The 22250-nt window shown below is 35.1% G+C and overlaps 1 protein-coding gene across 8 annotated transcripts in view; it reads right to left on the bottom strand.

Annotated features, from left to right (window-relative positions):
* The window catches only part of Cdh8 (cadherin 8), a 380999-nt gene that overhangs the window by 56457 nt on the left and 302292 nt on the right, over positions 1-22250 (bottom strand). For 6 of the 8 annotated variants that reach the window (XM_008834248.3, XM_029564091.1, XM_017798462.1 and 3 more), the window contains exon 10: positions 12468-12585. In XM_008834248.3, coding sequence (XP_008832470.1) covers positions 12468-12585 — 118 coding nt within the window. Of the gene's footprint in view, positions 1-12467; positions 12586-12804; positions 12912-22250 lie in introns of those variants that run through there. The other 2 variants (XM_017798463.1, XM_029564092.1) reach the window with 2 other exon arrangements.

The following is a 22250-nucleotide window of genomic DNA, read 5'->3' on the forward strand; positions in this document are numbered from 1 at the left end:
ATAATTATATATTATGGATTATAAGTTGTCTATATATAGTATATATGATGATGATATTTGCAATATATATAGATATGTACAAAATCTTAACCAGATACTAACAGTTTTCAAAAGAAGTAAAAATAGACAATAAATATATGACAAAATGTCCAACACTCTTTCTTAGCCACTGGGAAAACAAAAATCTGAAGTACACTGAGCCTTCCTCTCACCTTAATCAGACTGGTTATCATTAAGAAAAGTACAACAAATGTCAGAGATACAAAGAGGTTAAAGGAGCCTTCAGAAATTGCTCCTAAGAATATAAAATAGTACAGCAAATATAGAAGTATGAAACCTCCTGGAGAAAATAAAAATAAAACAACAGTAGGTATACCATTGCTTCTGTATACCACTAGGAATCCAAGTCAGCATATAATACAGATGTTTACACATGTTTAATGCAGCACTATTCACAATATTCAAGTTATGGAATCAACCTAGATGTCCATCAGCAGATAAACAGATAAAAATGTGATGTATATATACAGGAGCTATAAAGAACACAATTATGTTGTTTTCAGGGAAATGTTTGAAACCAGAGATCACATATTAAGTGCAGTACACCAGGCTCTTTAATAGCAGATATCATATACTTTCTATTACATAGAACTTGAAAATAACAACCTTGCTACTTTCCTCTGTTCTCTCCCCTCTATAAATGATATTGTGGTCCTAAGACTCAAAAGACCCCATAATTGAAATTCTCAGATGCTAACTCCAAATTCTGTACTAAAAATCACAACCTACTAGATATCCCAACAACGCATTGCAATAAGGATCCTGCACAGCTGGGATTTGAATTTTACAACCTCAGTTTTCAATTAAAATGAACTGCTGCTCTTATAGCTGGACCTGTAGTTCAGTGGTAGAGATTTTGTTCTTCATGCATGGTGTCCCAGATTCATTCCTCAGTACTCCCACAAACATGTGCCTTTGAAGAAATGGCCAAGTAATTCTTTGATAACAGTACATTAATTATTTTCAGAGACATTGGATTAAAGAAGTAAGCGAGTGATTAATAAAAGCAATACCTCCCTTTGAAATGTGACTGTGGCTCATACTGTGCCTTCATTCTAAGTCCGTTGAAGTGTTGATCTTTGTTACATCATCTCAATCAGCAATTTCATTGTAATTAAGCTCCTGTTACTTTTCTCTTGTTCTGTTCATAAACAATGTGCTGTCCTTGTGTTTGTTCATTGGGCACTGAATATTCTATTTTTTTAAATTTCTTTGTAGTTTAATGCCCTTGACTCAGAATATGTCTTATAGTAAGAGACTATTCTATTTATTCATCAGCTGTTTGTGCAAAACTAGTTTTCTTTCTAAGGCAGCTGCAAATAAAGTTGCTAGTAATATCTTATATTTAATGAAATTAAAGGAGGAGACTAGATTTGGAGTTGAAATCTAGAATAGGCAAAGACATGTATTGGTCTAATATAGTTTTAGACTACTACTACTAAACACATCCAGGTACAACTGTTGACTATAACACATTGATATGTACATACAGGACTGAAGCTGAGGTCTCATCCATGTTATCATTGGATGTAATACCTAGGATACTCTAGTAGTATCTAGGACAAGGGAGCATTGGTACAGCTTGGGACTCTTGCATTTTTGTGTCTCTAAGTTGTAATCATGAAGACTTCAGGCTGTGTTACTAACCAGTAGATGGATTTTGTTGATGTGGAATCACAGTGCTACAGAAAATACATTTATGCATTGACTGATTGATTCCTATACATGCCTGTTTGCAGTGTGTGTGTGTGTGTGTGTGTGTGTGTGTGTGTGTGTGTGTTTTGGCTGTTACAGAAATGAGGAGATCAGAGGACAACTTTGGAGAGTCACATGTTACATGCCTGTGCAGTGTGTGTGTGTGTGTGTGTGTGTGTGTGTGTTTTGGCTGTGACACAAATGAGGAGGTCAGAGGACAACTTTGGAGAGTCAGTTCTACCCTTCTACCATGTGAGACCTGGAGACTGGGTTCAGGTCATCAGGCTTGGTTGGTGGTATGCACCTTTACACACTGAGCTACCTTGCCAGCCCCAGAAAGTCCCTTTTTAAGAAAATGGCAATTTTTGAAAACAAATCTTTGTCATTACTGAATTGTCCATGGTCAAATTTAACCTATCAATGTTTATAACAAATTATTGTCATGTTGATTTATCTTTTAAGAACTTATAATATTCAAACTTGTTTTCATTATCTATCTATATCTATCTAACCTAATCTATCATCTATAATCTATCTATCTAAGCATCCATCTATCCATTCATCTGTGAATTCTGCCTGTGTGTGTCTATGTGTGTATAAGTATGGAAGCCAAAGGTCACTGTTGGGTGTTTTCTTAGTATTTTCTTTGCCTTATTTTTTGAAACAGTGTTTTTCACTGAACCTGGACTACACTGAATCAACTACACTGGCTGGTCAATGAACTCCAGGAAGCTACCTGTTTCTGCCTTTCCCCCATTCCCCCACCAAATACCAGTGTTACAGATGAGTACCAGTCTGCACACAGCTTTACAAGGGCTCTGAGGATGCAAATAAATGTAAAAATGTAGGACTCATCTAACTAATTTCCTTTTGACTGTGAAAAGCCTTGTGGTCACAGAGATTATTGTTATCCTTGGAATATTTCCAGGCATTTTTCATTTTTAGAACAATATTGACATTCTTTATTTTTTCCACTTAGGCAAACTACCTGTATATCAGAACTTTCTCCATTAACTATGGCAGATATAGAGACATTTTGTTACTACAGACATTTATTTGAGTTCTTATTGTCTGAGACATTTCTCTGACAAATCAAAATTGGATCAAATAATTAAATGTCCTCAGAGAATTCTTTCATTTATTTGTCTCCAACTTTAGAAAATATAGAGCATTGAAAAATCTGAAATATTAGAACCACACATCATTTGCTTTTTGAGTTATTTTGGGATACAAGGACAATTTTGCTCTTGAGTGGGTCCAGAATTGAGTCTCGACATAACGGAAAGGGTAAGTCGTAATGCTGGAGGACAGTGGTATGCCAGTAGTACTATGTGATGTCTTAATGTATGGAATGATTAAGGGTCCCTTCCATGTACATGCTTGATTCTTTTCTGGCTGACAAAGAAGATAAGGTGTGCTGAACACCACACGCATTGGCGGTGTGGTCCTTGTTGTCTTTGCTCCATTATCTCATTTGTTCATCACAGCGCTTTTATTTTAACACCTTAAGTATTTAGTATCTGTCATAGAAAATTAAAAATCTTTTACAAAGCTCCACTAACTAGTGATCCAAAGTCTTTAATGTGCCTTCTAATAGCACAGGTCATTATACACAGTGTTATAATGCATGTTAGACCAGAGGAGCCCTTGTTTCTGCTAGGCCTCTAGCAGTGACAGATTCATTCAGGATGCAAAGAAGGCACAGTCTGGGAGTAGGAGAAGCAATCCATGGAGTGACCTTGAAGAAACTAGCAGTGACTAGTCACAGGAAGCAATGGGATTCTGAAAAGAAAAGCTGTGCTCAGCATACCAGGTACAGTGTCATTGTTTACAAACCACCCTGAGAAAAACAGCCCCAAAAGTCTGAGATTAATACACTCAGTCAGGAAGGAGGGAATTCTATTGAGCAACACTGCATGGTCCAAGAATAAAAATTATTATCTTCTGTTAAAAAGTGCATCAGTTCATTCACTTTGGTAGAATCTTTAGAAACAGATAAAATAAACAATAAATTGAACATGAACCTAATTCCATGTCCTGAAATCAAGATGATGTCATCCTCTATAATCCAGATAACTTCAGTAAATATACACTGGAAATGGCCTAATACTTTTCTTACCTGACAAGTAGCCAAGCCACTCATACATAGGAGCATGCAAAATCACAAACCATATATAATGAGACTTTAATCATAACTGTCATAGATTCTAATAAACAAAATAGAACTGCCACTCAGCACAGCCATTGTGCTATAGCACAAATTATAGTGATATCTAAGGATCACTGCATTTGGAAAGGACTCACCAACATTCTTTGACCCTGCAAAAGAAAACTCGTTTAACAGTGTGCTTCAACATGCCTCATCTAGGCTTCATGATGGAGCCACTGAAATGAAACTCACAGGGTAAATCAGCTGTCCATGACTATAGATTGATATTTCCACTCTGACTAGCCAAATGCGTCCTTAAGATGGGAGTGATGGAATCAATGAAAAGTACCTCTTGTTTTTGTATGTAGGGCCAAGTTCACAAATTGGGTATGGTCTAAAAAGGAACTTTATGCCAGTATAGACGTTAGAATGCAGGATTATTTCACCTTAAATCATAGTACTCTTCAGGTAGCCTATGAATTTCTCTACTATATGACAAAAATTCTGTTAAATTATGGGGTCCTCTCTGAGAATTCAATTGATATTCAAGGAACAAATCCTGAGTAGAACAAAAATACACTATATAGGATGGAAAGTCAATATCTATTTTATTTACTTTATTCCCAATTCACAAGGTACTGTCTGGCATGTGGGAGCCACTAAATAAATGGGTATCAAATGAATGAATGAGGGAATAAAGATGTGATCTATTATTAATAGTCTCAGAGGACGTGAAGGGGATGTTCCTTGATCCATATCTGCCTTAGCAGGTAGCATGAGACACTGCAGAGGAAAGCAAGGAGAGAAATCTTCACAGAACCTGCTAACAACTCATTTGGTCCACTGACAGATGGGATGAACTTATTGTCAAAGCTTGGAAATTAGCTAGCTAGAGAAGGGTGAGAATAAAGGGCTTAGATTTCTAGAGAAGGGATGGGATGGGGAGACCTGAATAAGTTTAACTAGTTTGGCATTTTCAAGCCAAAGAATGTACCAGAATTATATACAATGGGAGGATGACAGAAAATAAAATGACAACAAACTTTATAACCCTGCTTTTTGTTCTTAATACAGTCAAAATTTTATAACTATCAGACAATACCTAGGTAATTACTCTATTTCAAGAAATTCTTATTTCAACAGTTTGTGTCATCTTATTAACTTTGAAATATCTTATTTGCTCATAATTATATATATATATAATTTAAGGTATAGAAACTTCTTATTCTTTGGTACTCTTGATTTTTATTTTTGGTTATGTTACCACGTGAGGGATACATTTAAAGAACTGCTTAAGCTCTCTAGAGACACTTTCTTTCACGTTTTCTCTTTCCCTCTGATTTGCTCATGAACAAAGTTCTTCGTCATGTTCAATTGTTGGTTCATTGGGTAAGTGGCAAACATCATATTATTAGTTATCTCCCAAGTGTTTATCACAGGTTCCTTAATAATATTTTTATTTCTAGTACTGAACTGATGATTTTTAGACAATTGTAGGAGAAAGAAAGAGGAGAAATAATGTAATTTTTATTATTTCCAATTTCCTGGACTTAGCACAGTAACATTTTTATTTTCAATTTACTTAATATATTACTATACAAAGCAACATTGGGTTAATTATCATTATCACTGTGCAAGTAAAGGTTGGAGATTATTTTTTTTCAGGTGTGTGTAACTTCTTAGAGATGATATTCAGAGGAGCTAGGATTGAAAACTATATATTGCTTTCTATGAAGCCTGTGATTTCTCCAGACCCAGTGTTTCCTTCAGTCTTCACTTTAATTCACTTCAAGTCAACTTCTGTAGTGTTTAGTTCTGTACATTTTCCCTATTTTCGAATTGTTTCCCTGCTTTCTCTACCCACTTCTTTAATGAACTGTCTAACCTCAGTATGAATCATTCTGATCGCATCCCCAGGTAGAATGTCACATACGCTAAATGTATCTACAAAGTGTTCGTATTAATGCAAAATGCAAACTTCCATGTTGAACATAGAAGAAATAATTGCCAACTACATCTAGGGCTTTTTTAGAAAAGACAGATCTGCATAGACTGACAGCTCCTTTTGTTTCTGTGTTCGGTTTCATCCTGGGTGGTGCTTGCTGAAGGGCAGTCATGCTGCTTGACACCCAGAGATCCGAAGGCCTATTTCTGTGCTTAGAGATAGATGTTAAATTAGTAAATAACATTATTCTTTAATGACACACACAGAAAGCCATACAAACAAAACAGGCTAAATGAAAAACATTGCTGTCTATTGTTCTTTATACTCTTAATGATGTTCAACAGATTCCTTTAGTTTTCTTTCAAGGGTATAAAACAGGTCGCAGAGTGCAGCACTGGCAAAGGAAAGGTTCCACACCCTAAGACATCTTGAAAACAACTAAAATAACTCTAAGATAACCATACACATTCAATGTATCTTCTTAGTTTTCCTTTTTTCAAAAATCTTCATAAACTGAATGCTCTGTTGGGACTGGAAATGATTGCTAGCAAATTGACAGAGAAATTCTTATGGAACTCAGAAAGTTGAATATCGTTTTAGCAACTACACACATAAATGTATGCTGCTTCTAAATTATAACCTAGTAGTCAGCCATTTCACAACCAAATTGGCTCCCATAACACACACTGCAGAATACATACTAAAGGGCACTGTTATATCTGACCAGAGTAATAATTTTAGGATTTTCAATATTTGCAAAGGAAATTCTTCATCTCTGAATCTACTCTTACACTATGATTTTTTTTTAAAAAAAAGAAAATATGGAAACTGAAAATTAACAGGGAGTTAAGCCAAAAAAATCTCCTCTGTTTTCTGAACTCAGTTGCAGTCACATGCAACTTGGAATGAAGTTCTGTTATCTGTTTTTCTTAGTTCACATTGAAATTTATGAGACAAAACAAAGCATAAATGGTTTTTAATCAACAACGTGTTTCTGTAAGCATCAAAAAAACATTATGAATTACTAAAGCAGAAATTATTTGACTCATGTGCATAATGCCACTTTAAACATTTGGTATCCACTGAATTTGCTGTTTGGTACAAATTGAACCTTAAATTTTATGAGTCAATACTGGGGAAAATTCCATGCTTCATAAGAGAAATGGCTGGAACTTCTATGGAAATAATAGCTGTTTGGTGGCTTGTGCTATGGGGAAGTTCATTATGGGAGCAGGTGACCCTGTCACCAACAGGAATACATGTAAAGGTTTTCATCCTATTCCCTTAAGCACACAGCACATATGTAGCTTAGAAAAACCATTAGTAATTTATCTGCTACAGATGAAGGGTGAGGTCCCATGTAATAGCCACTTGAGAAAAGAGATGTAATTTAGGGAAATACTTCAAAGAAGCTTGGAATGACAGAAGAACTTAACGAGGCCTAAATTAGTTAGAAAAAGCACACACACACACACACACACACACAGCAGATCCAGGAAGTGCAGATCAGCAAGAAAGCCCTTAAGCTCCAATTCAGCCTTGAGAAATATAACTTGTTTAACTGGGGAGGAAAGAGGGAGATATCTGTCCAATCCCTTCATTCCGAACACCACAGAAGGGTTCTTGGTGATTTCATGGGAGAAAAGAGGTTCAGTCCTGACTGGCTTGCGAACAGGAAAATCCACTTCCAATTTCAGGCAGCTAATTTTGCTTTAGGGAAAATAAATTACTGAAGTTAGCTGATCATAGTCAAAACAACAAAGACTGGTTGTAAAGTCTATGCAAAACGTTTCCAATAGAGTTACCGCAGCTTGATATATTAAAATTGAAAGCAATCCCAGCACATTGGAAATGGACTAATCATGATGTGCAGAAAGCTGAGTTTCTTTTTGGCAAATGAAATATACAAAAGGTTTTCATACTCACAACCAATTCTGGGAGTCCTGTAACTATTTTCCTGAGTGGCAAATATTTTCATCATCCTTTCCCGTCCTCCTTTTCCCCCTTCTTCTATAATTATTTTGTGTTTCTAATATAATACATTGAAGATTATGTTATAATACAATATTGTATAAACAGAGTGACTGGAATGTCTTTCAGTGAGGCTCTGTGTCCTAACTGATCATGTCCATTTAAAAATTACTGATATGTATGTACCTATAGAGCAACAGCTTCAAAGAGACCTGGTTAGGAATGATATGCCAACATTGATATAATCAAACATGAGAAGTTAAAATTTAAGATTCACATAGGAAAAGAGCAGATCTGTTTATTGATGAGTGATTTTCAGTGTACTAAGTGATGTCTCCATTTTAGTTTAGACATATTCATCACAGCACAGATGAGATGGTTAGGTATTGTTATCGTGAAATTACAGATGAGAATGCTGATGCTTATAATGATTTATCCAGTTGATGTACTCACACCAAGGCACACCTAGGCACACAAACTTGACTTGATGGTCCTTAAGAAGTTTAACAGAATGCATGAAGTCTGGTGAGGGAGCTACGGTGCGGGGATTCAAATGTGGGAAGGGGAGTTTAAATATGACTAAGATGCATAAAATGCACAAAACTCAATAAAAACATTTTTAAAAGAATAAAGCAATGAATATATTGATGGGGTAAAATGCAGTACAACATACATGCTTGAAATAGAACATCAGAATAGAGAATGCTTAAGATAAAGCATAAATTATATCTGAACAAGTAAATGTACAATGGACATTGAGCTAACAGGAGGTGTGTTTCTTTAAAACCCCTACTCAGTATCCATGTTATTTCTATTACCAAAATTATGCTTTCAGGATGAGATTCTTATTTATTTCTTATTTATTTATTTATTTATTTATTTATTTATTTATTTATTTATTTATTATTCTTTTCTCTTTTTATAGCATTAGGGTTTGAAACTATGGCCTCATGAATGTTAGGGAAGAACTTTATCATTAAGATTCACCTATTGCCCACAAGAGAACTTCTTATCAACAGGATTAAGGCTAACTAGAGGATATCAAGAGAAAAAAAATCAATTTCATCTGATATTATGGTTCTCCTCCTGGGTTTTCCTAAGTATAACCAAGTTACAACTAAGTCCAAGTACATTGTTTGTTTTTCTTTCATAGGCTCTCCTTAAAGAAAAGAGCTGTATGTTGTCTCTCCATTCCCTAGATACATCAATTCAGTACTTCAGGATAAGTCATGAAGGCTCCCATTTCCCAAGACAGCACTTCGGCAATTCCAAGATGTATAATAAACAATGTGCAGGCTAGAGAAGAGCAGGCTTCTGTAGACCTCAGATTTCCTGTAAGCAAGATATTTCAGTATCTGTAAAAGGTCCATTTGTCTTCCTTGTCTTCTCGTATTGAATTGTTGGGTACATTACATTTTCACAGTTAGAACAGAAGCCAATACTGAAATGTGGTCACCAAAACTCTTTGTTTATAAATTCACCCAACTGGAAGTTGAAGAAACCAGTGTCTGGGCTGCATAATTAAAAAATTCAATGTGCTGAGTTTTTGGTATGTATAATAAAACTGGATTTTCATATTTATGACCTTTCATTTTACCTTTCTCCACATCAAAAGCTGCCTTCTTATTATAGTAGAAATATGATCCCATATACTTGGAAGGAGAATTATTTGTGAAATCATTCAACTATGTAGGATACAAGACAGCTCATTTCTGTCTCATTTTTGTCTTTGATTATGAATTAGTGGAGTAAAAATTGCATGAGGACCAAATCTATTCAGAAAGAAAGATCACAATAATTTTGAGTTGAAAGCCATAGCTGCAAGTTCCTTAGAAAATGCCAAACATTTAAACTGTCTCCCTGAAGATCAAATTAAGTGGGAGAGTAATCCATCCATCAAGGGAACTCAAAATCTTAACTTTTTTTCATAGGCTTGAATTTGAGGATCATAATGATCTGACTGAGAAATGTCAACTCAATATCATTTAAAAGACCATCTTAAAAGGAAAATAAATGATTAAGAATTATAGCACGTTGTTTGTACCTTGTCATGTTTCCAACCTAAATGATATCATAATAAATGTCCAATATTATGGCTTTTTAAGATGTTTTTATATTCTCCCCTCATTAACAATGACAAAGCTCACAAGAGTCTAACTACCTATCGGTACAACTTCTCTCCATCTGCACCTATCAACCATTTATACATCTATCTATTTATACAAACATTGCAAATTTGTTGAACTCTTTGTACCATTATAATTGTTCTCTATGTTTTTAAGGCACAAATTATTTTTGTCCATTTTTCCCATCAACCCTCCAGACACCAAAGTAGGAGTAGTCTATGAAGCAAAGCTCATGAATTTCTAATCTAAGCAAAGGCAAATAGTGTATAAACCTTGCATATCTATTCCACAGGCCTTCAGGTTCATGATTTATTCTATAAGGAAATGTTCAATACTTGGATCCTAAATCCCAAATCACAGAGAATGTATGTCCACTTTATGCAAGCAGTCCTAGTTTATGATGTTTCCCAGACATAAATATGAACAGAAACTCCTGTCCTTCTGGGAATAATAAATTTTCTGGCCACTTTTTTTGCAAAATAAATGAATATGTAGTATAAATGAACAATCATGATGTATAGAATGTCTTTTTAAACCTGAGTCATTTTCTTCTAATACCTGAACTCCTTTTTAGATATATGCGATAGATCAAAATTGGAGCTTTCATTTTCTGGTTGAAAAATACAACAGATGATCCACCTAACTATAACTATCCCATTGTAATTTTATTGAAATTCATGGTATACCAGAAAGAGGTTCCCTGTGTTTAAAATTTTTATTTTCAGCTAATTTCAAAAATTAGGAAAAGACATGAAATTCTTTCACTATTAGATTAATTTTTTCTCTTCCAAAGGATTAGACTATTTTAAATAGAGACCAAAATTACTCTTCCTCTAGAATTCAGTATTGCAACTTCTCATGAATCCAACACATCCATATGTGTATGCTCGAGGCCACAGATATAGATGTCAAAACTTGATGTTATGGAAGAGACGGGTAAAAAAATCATACTCTAGACATGTAGAATGAGTACGCATTCCTAGGTAGAGTTTTATATGTGGGATATCTTATACACAAAATAATCCAGATGCCAATTAGTTCACAGTCAAAATAATCAGGGACCAAATTCATGGTGAGAGTGGTCTTACCTTAGATATATGAATGAGAGTTTCATAAAAGATAAATTCTGGGTGTTTTACTAAAGCTCTTGGATCAGAGCTTCTGATTCAGGGTAACTGACTAGTGAGCACTCCATTTTTAAGAATAGAGAATAGGAGTTTTCATTTTCATGTTTATAATTGTGCAAAGCAGCTAAGTGTGTAAGGTCTGTAAACGACCCCACTTCCTTTTTCTGTGCTCTATCAACGTTTTTCCAAGTGTCTCCAAAGTGCTAAGTAGCATTGTGATGAAAGGTAAGCCCATAATATATTTAATATCAGCCATAAAATGGTATTTTATTTCATAGATGAATTTTCTCAAAATTCATTAGCCTCCATTAAACAGGTATATCAAGTATTTCAAATAGCTATCATGAACCAAAATTTATACCCCTATTTGAGTAAACCTTATATATGAACCATTTAGGAAATAGACAGGTGCCTATAGGAAATGCAGAAATCAGCCTGAGAGAATATTTATAATATTTTAATTACTTTAAGTATTTTTTTTTGGTCTTTTTGAGACAGGGTCTCCCTGTAACCCCAGCTGTCCTGGAACTCACTATGTAGACCAGGGTGGCCCAGAAGTCACAGAGATCCACCTGCCTCTGCCTCCCAAGTGCTGGGATTAAAGGCGTGTGCCACCACGCCTGGCCTACTTTAAGTATTTTAAGACAATTAAGACAAAGACAAAAATATTAGAGCCAAAACAAAGGTAAAATTCCTTGTTTTACATAGGGAACTTTAGGAAACATTAATGTACACATGGAATAGACTTTTGAAAATGAGCTGCAGCCTTCACATATAAGTTAAAGGGACCTTTAGAGGGATTTAAAGTAGACTCAGAAGAAATGGTGAAATGGATTCAATATTCTCTGTGGGTCAGAGACATAGAAATAAAATCAGTTTATATTATCTCCCATATAATACTGATAAGAAACGTCCTTCAAGAAGGATTTTGTGATCTAATTGCTATTATTAAAGTCAGTACAGGCTTAAAACAAATACCTCTAATGTGTACACACAAAGCAGACAAAATTAGAATAGACTTTCCCCCAAAGACTTGGTAAACATTCAATTAAAACTTAACAACTGCAAAGTGTGAGCCAGTGTCTTCTTTGACAGATATCTCACTATCTCCGCATTTCTGGAGGCTTTCAAGGAGGTTCAACGGTACTTCTCTTTTTGTAAAGTAAGGTGATCGAAGTACGTCCGGGATCACATCAAAATTTTACATTAACGAATTTCTTATATATTGTTTCAACATTGTAAGGAGGAAGTGACATAATTATCTTGCCATAAGACTGATAAACTGGATTTCAGCTACGGGTGGGTGAACAAAAGCTGTTTTAATCATATTTTCCAGTTATGTTTGGAAACTTCAATTTCTACCTTACACAGTTTTATGAAGATAATATATTTACCTTCATTTTTCTTGATGGTGAAATTTGGGTTGTTGACCATTTCTGGAAGAAGACTGTACAGGAAATAATGTCCATTTTTGGGATCATCTTTGTCCATGGCACTTACTGTTTGAATGACCTGCAATATAAAAGTAGCATCAGTATTCCTGGCCATGGTGGAGGGCTCCTGTTGCTTCGAATATTTCAATGATATCCTTTTTGTGGTCTGATACTTTGGCCCAAGAACTCTTTCTCAGCTTTCTAAATTGTCATGGATGGTTTGTGCCAAACCTACGGAGCAAAATCCATCACTTTAAAACCTCAACTGTGATAAGTTGATGAAAATTAAGAGCATTACCTTAGTGTCCATTTGGTGTCTGTGTCTTGGAATAGCAAAGTTAAGTGTATTTGAAATTTCCACTGGGCAATTACAGGTTTCTTTCCAATTTGAGTATTTACGGGCATCTAGAATGAGATTTGGAGTTGTTACAGTGATTGCAGTGTGGCTCTTGGGAGGATCTTGGAGGTAAGTCTTAAACTCTGAATCCTCACCACACTTCTCTTTTTACCCCTCAGGCTACAAATGCTCGCCAGACAGAGTGCTTCTCAGCACAAACCTCGCGGTAACAAACCTTTCTGAGGAGTTGCATCTGCTCCCCCAAATAATGAATACTGTTCTTAAATCTAGTGGATAACATATGCAAACAATACTTTGGAGAGTAGCGGGAGATGAATAAATTATAGGGATTAGAAGAATTACCACTGTGCAGAGAACTGTTTGGATAGACACAGACACTTGGAATTGTCTGTTGAATGTGCTTGTTTCCTTTGCAAAGCTACACTTACTCAGTGCTCTGCCTCTTCCTAGGATGTCAAAAAATTATCTTAACTCCCATTTACTGTTGCATGGTATTTCATACTTCAGTGTGAAACATTGGACAAGAGTGTATAGAATAAAGCATATGGCTTATAGTTATATTTCAAATGTGTACAATGTGATTTTTACAAATATATGTATGGCACATGGCAGCCAAAGTCGTATTATGAGATTTTTTTTAAAGTTTTTTTTTGAGACAGGTTTTCCCTGTAGCTCAAGCTGGCCTGGAACTCACTATGTAGACCAGGCAGACTACAGTCTAACAGGAATTCCCATGCCTTTCCTTCTGGAGTGCTGAGATTAAAGGCATGCATTATCACATCCTGCTCAATTATGACTTTTTGAACATTAAAATTCCATTGATGCTTTAACAATTCATTAAGCAGAAGAAATGATCACCTTGTGATAGGGTCACTATTATCTTGTCACTTATGACTTGTACAATTGTGAGACCCATGATTTCACATTTTAGTATTTTTGCATTTTGCATTATGCCAAGAATCTACTATGTTTTTCTTACCTTCTAGGGCTCCATTTATTCAATAGACCATATGGGGCAGGGAATCTGAATATTATCAAAATACATTGTATAAAATTCTCAAAAAATCAATAAAAAGTATTAAAATTATGAAAATGTAATATGGAACGTATGTTGACTTTGTGTTTAAAGTTTGAGGAATTGTACTAGTTATGTTTTATAAGTAGTCATAGCTGCAATTAGTTGGAGTGGAACTGCACCATAGCACAACTCAAAAATGCAACTCATATTTAAGCAGAGAAGGAGTTATTAAGAGAAAGGTCTCTGGAATTAAAAAGTCCAAATCAAAGTTATAAGTTGTTTTCACATACTTTGAGGGAGTTGGTTCTTTCTAAAGTTCAGTCAAAAGTATACTTTCTCATGACATGCCTCAGATTATTGATGTAAATTCACAAAAATACTGTTAAAAATGTTCAAGGAAATTTTATTTATGACAATTACTGTTGTTTTTATTAGGAATTTTGTTATTTATTGATGACATGATACTTTGATAAGTGTAAAACTATTGTTACTCAAATAAGGAGGCATTCTAACCAAATTAGACAAGAAAGAAGTTATATATACTATAGTTACACTCATAGTACATTTGCCTTGACATTTAAGAGATGGAGAATCTCTGGATTTATAGTTTCTTTAAAAATAACATAACATACAAAATGGATAAGATGTTAAATACAGATGACTCTTTTGAATAGCATGAATGTACAATTTTTAAGAGGCAAACAGAGCTGACCCGTTTACATGGTAACTGTGTTCGATTTTCCTGTAGAAAGCGAAGGGAATTTTAAGAATTTCCCTGTGAGCAGTTGTACCATCTCAGCTGCTTATCTAATCTTCTCTCCAGGAACATTCTAGTCCCAGGTTCAACTGTTAGGGAATTGATTGGCTAAGCATGTGAGTGCATGTGAAGAAGAGATCTGAAGAGATGATTTCTTGATAATTGGGGTGGAGATGAGCCATAAGGAAATGCATTCTGATGGTATACTTTGTGAACAGTGCCTTTTCTAAATGTTCATGGTGCTAATGACTGAATCTGCATGAGTCATTTGATGAGTGAACCCACATAATGAAAACAACACAAGCAATTATTTATCTTACCTGTAGTAAAAGGATATAGCTACTCACCACACCACATCTCAGAAATTTTGTCTAAATATCACATTGGAATTGTAGTGTGTTTTTTTCTCATGATTTATGTCAGCCAGGACTCATTACACATGTAATTTTTTGAGGCTTACTTACCTTAAAACTATTGAATCAGAATATTTCAGGGTAGGACATAATAATATGTAAGTTCCACAACCCTCTGTGTGAATCTGTTACAGGTTCAACCCTAAGGGCCACTGTTTTAATCCATGGTGGGGGATATCATTGATGATAGTGGCTCCCTCGTCATTATGTATGGGATTTATTTTAAGATAAATAAGTCCACATTAAGTCCACCATGTATTGGAAAGGAGCTTGGTAAAAGGGTGACTCTAATTCATTTCCAGATATCTGATAAACTGTTAAGAAAAAATTGGGGTTAAACTCTGACACTTCATTTTATTTTAATGCAGATCACCACTGTCTAGCATTTTATCTAAATGTAGATGCCTGGTAGATCATTTGAAGGTCTTTGTGCCATTAAAATGCATTAAGACACCCACATAAAAAAGACGGAATTTTTCATTGATTTAATAACATCTTTTATTAAACTTAAACAGTGTGTGGGGGGATTTATTCAAGAAAGTGCACACCAAGAGTCATATTACATACATATATGCAGAGACGTTCCTACTGTTAGGTACTATGACCGCTGTTGATTTTTTAAGATAATTAAACAAGCTGGTAATGGTGGCACATGCCTTTAATACCAGCATTCCAGAGGCAAAGGCAGGCATATCTCCGTAAGTTCGAGGCCAGCCTGGTCTACGTAGTGAGTTCCAGGCCAGCGAGGGTTACTGGGCGGACCTGTCTCAAAAATAAAAAAAATAAGTAAAATAAAATAAAAGAATTTTTTCATTTAAATAATATAAAAACTTTTGACGATATTACAGATGAGAAACGTAGACCTAACTTTCAGATTAGTCAGTGCCCTTTTGACTGATAAAGTAAGTAGGCGACTAAGATATCTAATGTTTAGTACTTTGTTGTGAAATTTATTAAATTTCAAGGGAGGCTGAAAAGAAGCCTCTACACTTCCATCAGAAACAAAACACAGAATCACCCTGTGTCTGGGAAGGAAATGTATTTCAGGCCTCAACTTCAATGGTATCAAACAGTTGTGTTTCTGGAAGCTAGATGTGAAATCAAAGAATCTTTCTAAGACATGAAATTGAAAAATAAAAGACCTTGGAGAGTGTCATAATATAATTATGGTTCTAAAAAGAAATTAATGATAGTTTATCCATAATCCTTAATCTATATGAGTTTCTTTTAAATTTGATTGTCTTTAACACTATCTCACGAATCAAGTAGTAGTATAGCATCAATGCCATTAATAAATTTGAGCTGCCAAGCAGCCAGCAAACAATACATTTCTGATGATCTTATCTGTTAAGAACTTAACTATATAATCAAATGTCTTTTAATATTGCAAAGAGTTCTCATAGATATTTTTGTGGGTATTAGACATAATAATCTGTATGATTTCTCCTCACTGCTTTCATATCATGTCTGGCATGTAGGAGCAACAAATGACTTAATAAGTATTGAGTCAATGAATTAATGGATAGATAAATTAATAATGATGGCTGGCACAGTTTTCCATCATGACTAACCATCATGTATTATATAGTAAACCTCAGTGGACTTATCAGTGCATTGAGAACATTATATATTTCTCATGATGGACATGTTTCATTACGAACTATCTGTTTTTCTCACCAGAATGCCTGATTGCTTCAAAGCTCACTGATTTTCCCACTTTCTCCATATGTATTTCAGTTAGGTTGGGTTTGAACTTGTAATATTTTAAACTTTGTAAGGCAAGTCATCTATCTTCATTGCTCACGCCCTTAGTTTCAAAAGTGCTCTGGTTCCCTATTGATTCTAACTGGTAAAATTCACAGCTAAATTAACATTTATAAGCTACTCATAGCTCTCTCCTAGTCAGAACAAGGTGAGAAAGGACTAATGTTCAGAATATTCTTCAAAGCTTCATAAATATATTTATGTACCTATGTGTTCTCTCTCTCTCTCTCTCTCCCTCTCTCTCTCTCCTATAATGGTCAACTGAGTATCTGAAATTGAAGTACACAGTCATTCAAGAAATATTAATTTTCATATTTAAATTCTCCTTGGGCCATGTGAATTAAGAGTTGATTAAAATGTTGTCAGTGAAAGAAGAGGGTGTCAAAGGTATTAGCGTTGCTTAATTTTTCTCTTTCTCTCTATCCTTTTATTACTGTCAAATTCTTTCTATCAATATCAACTATCGGGAAAGAATAATGTCTATCTTTTATAGCAGTAGTTTTTAATTTTGAATGGAATAGATGACTGAAGAATGAGCTTCATACTGTTCACATTTCTCAACTTGAAAGTAAAATTATTGAAAGTTATTAATATGCACACATAAAGGAAGAGCAAGTCTATGTATTCTATAAGATTACCTATGGTGTCCATACCAAAATAAAATAGCTAAGAATAACTTTCCAAGAAATTTTTTCTTGAAAATACAATTTTCATGATAATGAAGTTAAAGCTGGTTTAATCCCAGCACTCAGAGGAGGCAGAGGCAAGTGGATCACTAGAAGATGGAGGCCAGCAAGTTCTCCACAGTGAGTTCCAGTTCGGTTGGGACAACTACAGGGAGACCATGTCTCATAAAACAAACATCCCCCCTCCAAAATGACATTAAAATAAACCTGATTAACTGAGAAAGAAGGAAGCACAGGTGTTTGATAAACTGCATCAAAATCTATATAATGATCCAATTATGTCAAAACTAGATAAGAGTTCTGGGGGTTGTAGTGCATGGGAGGCAGAGGCAGGCAGATCTCTGTGAGATCAAGATCAGCCTGATCTAAAAAATGAGTTCCAAGTCAGCTGGCAGACCCTGCCTCAAAAAGAAAAAAAAGAAAAATGAAACCGCCCCCACAAAACAAACAAAAAGATGAAAAAACTAGATAATATTCCTTACATATTATAATCAGTTTATATCACTTTAAAAAATAATGTCAGAGGGTTTGTAGTAATTAGTAATTTGCCTAGCAACACGATCTTTGTCAAGATTTTCTTTTCCTTCCCATTCACCGTGTCTTCCTGTGTCATCCTTTTCTTCACAAAATACGTTTGCTCTAAACATGTTAGGTTGCTGGTAGGGGAATGACCTATAGGGAACACAGCAGGAAGAGGCCAATGTGGGTCTTTGTCTCCTTTAAACACCAACTGGAGAATTGAGTCCTCTGGGTAGATATTTGGGATTATTGTCCTCATAAACTCACTATTAAAATATATAGCACTTTTCTCCATACTACTTTTCTCCACCCCACCCATCTTTCCTGTCACTAAACTTAAGTGAAGCAACAGAGAGCACTGTTTCCTGCTGGTTTGCTTGACAGCGTTGGAGTTTTCCATCTCTTCTGCTCCTGTTTTTTTTTTTTTTTTTTCAACATACCTCATGTGATTTGTGTCCTCCTGAATGATCAATATTACTAAAAGCATTCCATATATTGGGAGCTTTATGAATCCATCAGTAGTGAACTCAGATTAATAGCAAACTCCAGTGTTCTTCAGAGTCTAGAAATCTCAATTCCCCTTTAATCTTATCTTTCTCCACCTTCATTTTCTTACCTGGTATGGAGTGTATACCAGTGCCTCCTTGTGATGGCAAAGAATCATCAAGGGTGATTAAGCTGGAGAGAGACCTGCTGTTTATTTTTAAAAAGCAATATTTTAACTGGGTCCCTTTTATCACTACTTGTGTGTCTGTGTGGGAAATTTGAAAGATTTTATAATCATCAGTGTATGACACGCCAAATAGAATGCTCCCTTCTGTAAAACCCCATGTATTTGTAAACAAACTGAACTTAAAATAAAAAAAAATAGGCCTAAGGCAATGCTGTTGAACTTTGAGTCGGTGTTTCTCAACCTTATTCACTAGCACACACATAGAAACATACACACACACACAACTACAGACAGAAGTTCACATACTACATACTAAATCATATCATAGACTGCTACGCTACAACCGAAGTTGTTCTCAGAAGCTCACTTTTAGAAATGCTATTCTCTCACACTCTTGAGTCATAGAGACCTGGAAGTCTTCTTCAGCCTTTGGGGAAGGTGTTACATTACAGAACTTGATATCTATAATAATTTGGCCACTAATTTCTTAGTAATTCCAATGATATTCCAGGTTCTCTCATTCCGGTTTTCTTCCAGACTGCCCTAGTAAGTTCCAGACCAGCTGGAACTCAGGAGATCCTGTCTTAAAAATCAACCATCCCCCACCAAAAAAAGGAAGTTAAAGTAAACATGATTTCCCAAGAAAGGAGGAAACAGAGTTATTTGATAAATATTATCAAAACCTATACAATGAGCCTGTCTCAAACAAACCAAAACAAATGTCTTAGTATCTAGAGACAGTATGATGTTCTTCTAAATTCTATTCCTCCTCCTAGCTTGCATAAACAAATGGAGCAAACACAGAACTGAACCCCCCTGACTCTCACCCTGTCCTCAGTTTGTAATCAATAATCCCTAAGTCTAAAATAAATAAATAAATATGGACAAGGTTGTGATCCAAGTATTTCAAATTATCTTTCACACCATTTCTCTGGGTCATCAATCTCAGTTGGATCAGGGACAAAAATAAAATGTACAGACTTGTAAAATTTAGATAATATGCGTTTCTATATGTACATTCAGGGAACTTTAAAAAAAAGTGTAACAAACAACAGAAAAGTAATCTGCAAACTCATATGAAGAAGAATAAAAGAGTATCTTGGACCTTTTTTACATTTAACAAATAAGATGTTGTAAATGCTCCATACAGTCATCCCAGTACAGGAGGATGGCTTGTCTCTGTGATACTGACTCATTGGGAAATCTGATATCCTGTGTTGCTACAAATCAGATCAAAAGATATAATAATGACAATGAAGCATAATGTATACAGTACTAATGTATTTTGCTTTTTAACTTTGACACTGGTTAAAACACACCCAGGTTTCCTGTCCCGTATCTGTAATGCTTGGGACCAGAAGTGTTATAAATTTTAGGTATTTTGCAAATAAATTTTGGAATTTTTTCATGCATATAATAAGATTTATTGGGAATGGGATTGTAGTCTAAAAATGAAATTCATTAATGTTTCATATTTCATATATAATGCAAAATTATTAGTTTGCTAATTTTCTTAATGTAATATTATTAGTTTGCTTATATTCTCTCATGGCATTATTTAAATTCAGTTCTGGAGATAAAACCCAGGGCCTCCTATGTTCTAGGCAAATGCTCTACCACTGAGCTGTACCCCAGCCTTTGCCTGCCTTGTCACTGTAACCTCTCCTCTGAGGTCAAGTATATATTTTCTACTCAAGGCATCATATTGGAGCCCAAGAAAATTTGAATTTTAGAACAATTTACATCTTGGATTTATAACTTAGAGATTTCTAACCTATAATTACTAGATAATACAAATATTATTGAACTTGTACTAAGTATATGCTTATGAACCTGGTAGATAGTCAGGAAATTAGTAGTTCAAGGTTGTCTATGGTTACATAGTGAGTTCCAGGAAGGCCTGGGTTACATGAAACCCTGTGTCAAAAGTTAAAACCATATATATGTGTGTGTATATTAATATCTATCTGTCTAATGATTTCTTCAGTATGAGAGTTTAAGTGAACACCCATACTTTTAGTTAGTATTTCTTATATTTGTATCATTCCAATTCCAAACCTTCAATTATATTTTACCATTTATGCCGTGGCCCTCTGCAGAAATTATGATCTACAAGCTATAATGATGTTAATGATCCTTCTTCATTTTGCTACATCCAGGTTTTACAAATAGGATTTTATGCGTTCCATTAATTTACCATCTCCTTACCACACCCCCCAAAAGTGAAAATAGTATTTCATCCATTTTTATTGAGGCTATCCATTTCTTGTGTCTTAAAACCAGTCCTGTCTCCCTCCTGTGTATGCAGATAGATCAGGAATGAAAACTCTTAGCAGGCAGGTTAAAATTAAATCTATAATAACTGCTTCACCAGTGTTAGAAAATGCATTAATTTAATTTTATTGCTTTATATTTGTTAGAAAAGATCACAAAAACTCATAAATAAATGAAGTACAAACTCATCCTTTCCTGGTGCTTATCAGGGTATAATTACCTTACTTTCCTTTTTAAGCTTTACTTCTTTTCACATACATCATGCAATGATTTTGAGTAAAGTGTGTTACTATTCACAAGAGTTGACTTTTTCCCCCTTTGAAGCGCTGTTCACATTTGTTCACATTATAATTATTTTCACGGCTATTTTTCTAGGAGTTATTTTATATAGTCAAGGATATTTCAAACTTCTTGAAAGCACCATGAAATTCTAAAAACAGAAAGGATTTTGGCACCTTCAAGAAATAACTGTGGAGAATTTTCGCCACTCTTTATGGCCTTATAAAGCCTGTACTTGGGCTGGTGTGATGGCACATGTCTTTACACCCAGCACTTGGGAGGTAGAGGTAGGTGGATCTCTGTGAGTTCCACACTAGTCAGGTCTACAAAGTGAGCCCCTTTCTCAAAAACAAACAAATACACAAATAAAAATTTTGTACTTATTATCAAACTCTGCATCCATGGCTTTGCAATGATTGCAAAAGCCAAAATCCTTCACCAGCAATGCCTATTATATGTTAGATATTTGTATGTCTTATTTCATGTATGTAGCAAACAGCGTCCTCAGTTGCTTTTGTGTTTCTTTCAACATCTGATACAAAAGGACTAGTATGTTTGGCAGTTACAGTATCCTAAGGTCTCTTTCCAGTTTATCGTGTGTGCTTGCGTGAATGTGCGCATCCATGCAAATCTCAATCAGACATCAAACTATTTTTCTGTCTGGTACTTGCTGCCTACACATGCACAGATGCCCTCAATACTGCAAACACGCTGAGATCATTCTGCAGGGTTTTCTCATGCTCAAGTTGCTGGCAGGACTGCTCCTTTCATGTCTACTTCCTTCTCTTTTCTAGTTTCAGCATCAACAACAATCACTTAAAACAAAGTCCTAGCCTAGACATGGAAAAGTAGGTAAGACATTCTAATCCACCCTAAAAAACTTAAGACAATTGATGAGGGGTGTTACAGGGATGGGACTCTTGTTCTTGGTGGGCTCAGTGATGGGTTCACAGCAAAGGACAGTTGGGTACACAAATCAAACTCTATAGGATATATATATATA

Source organism: Nannospalax galili, unplaced genomic scaffold (genome assembly GCF_000622305.1).
Source record: "Nannospalax galili isolate Female #2095 unplaced genomic scaffold, S.galili_v1.0 scaffold716, whole genome shotgun sequence".
Classification (NCBI taxonomy): Eukaryota; Metazoa; Chordata; class Mammalia; order Rodentia; family Spalacidae; genus Nannospalax; species Nannospalax galili.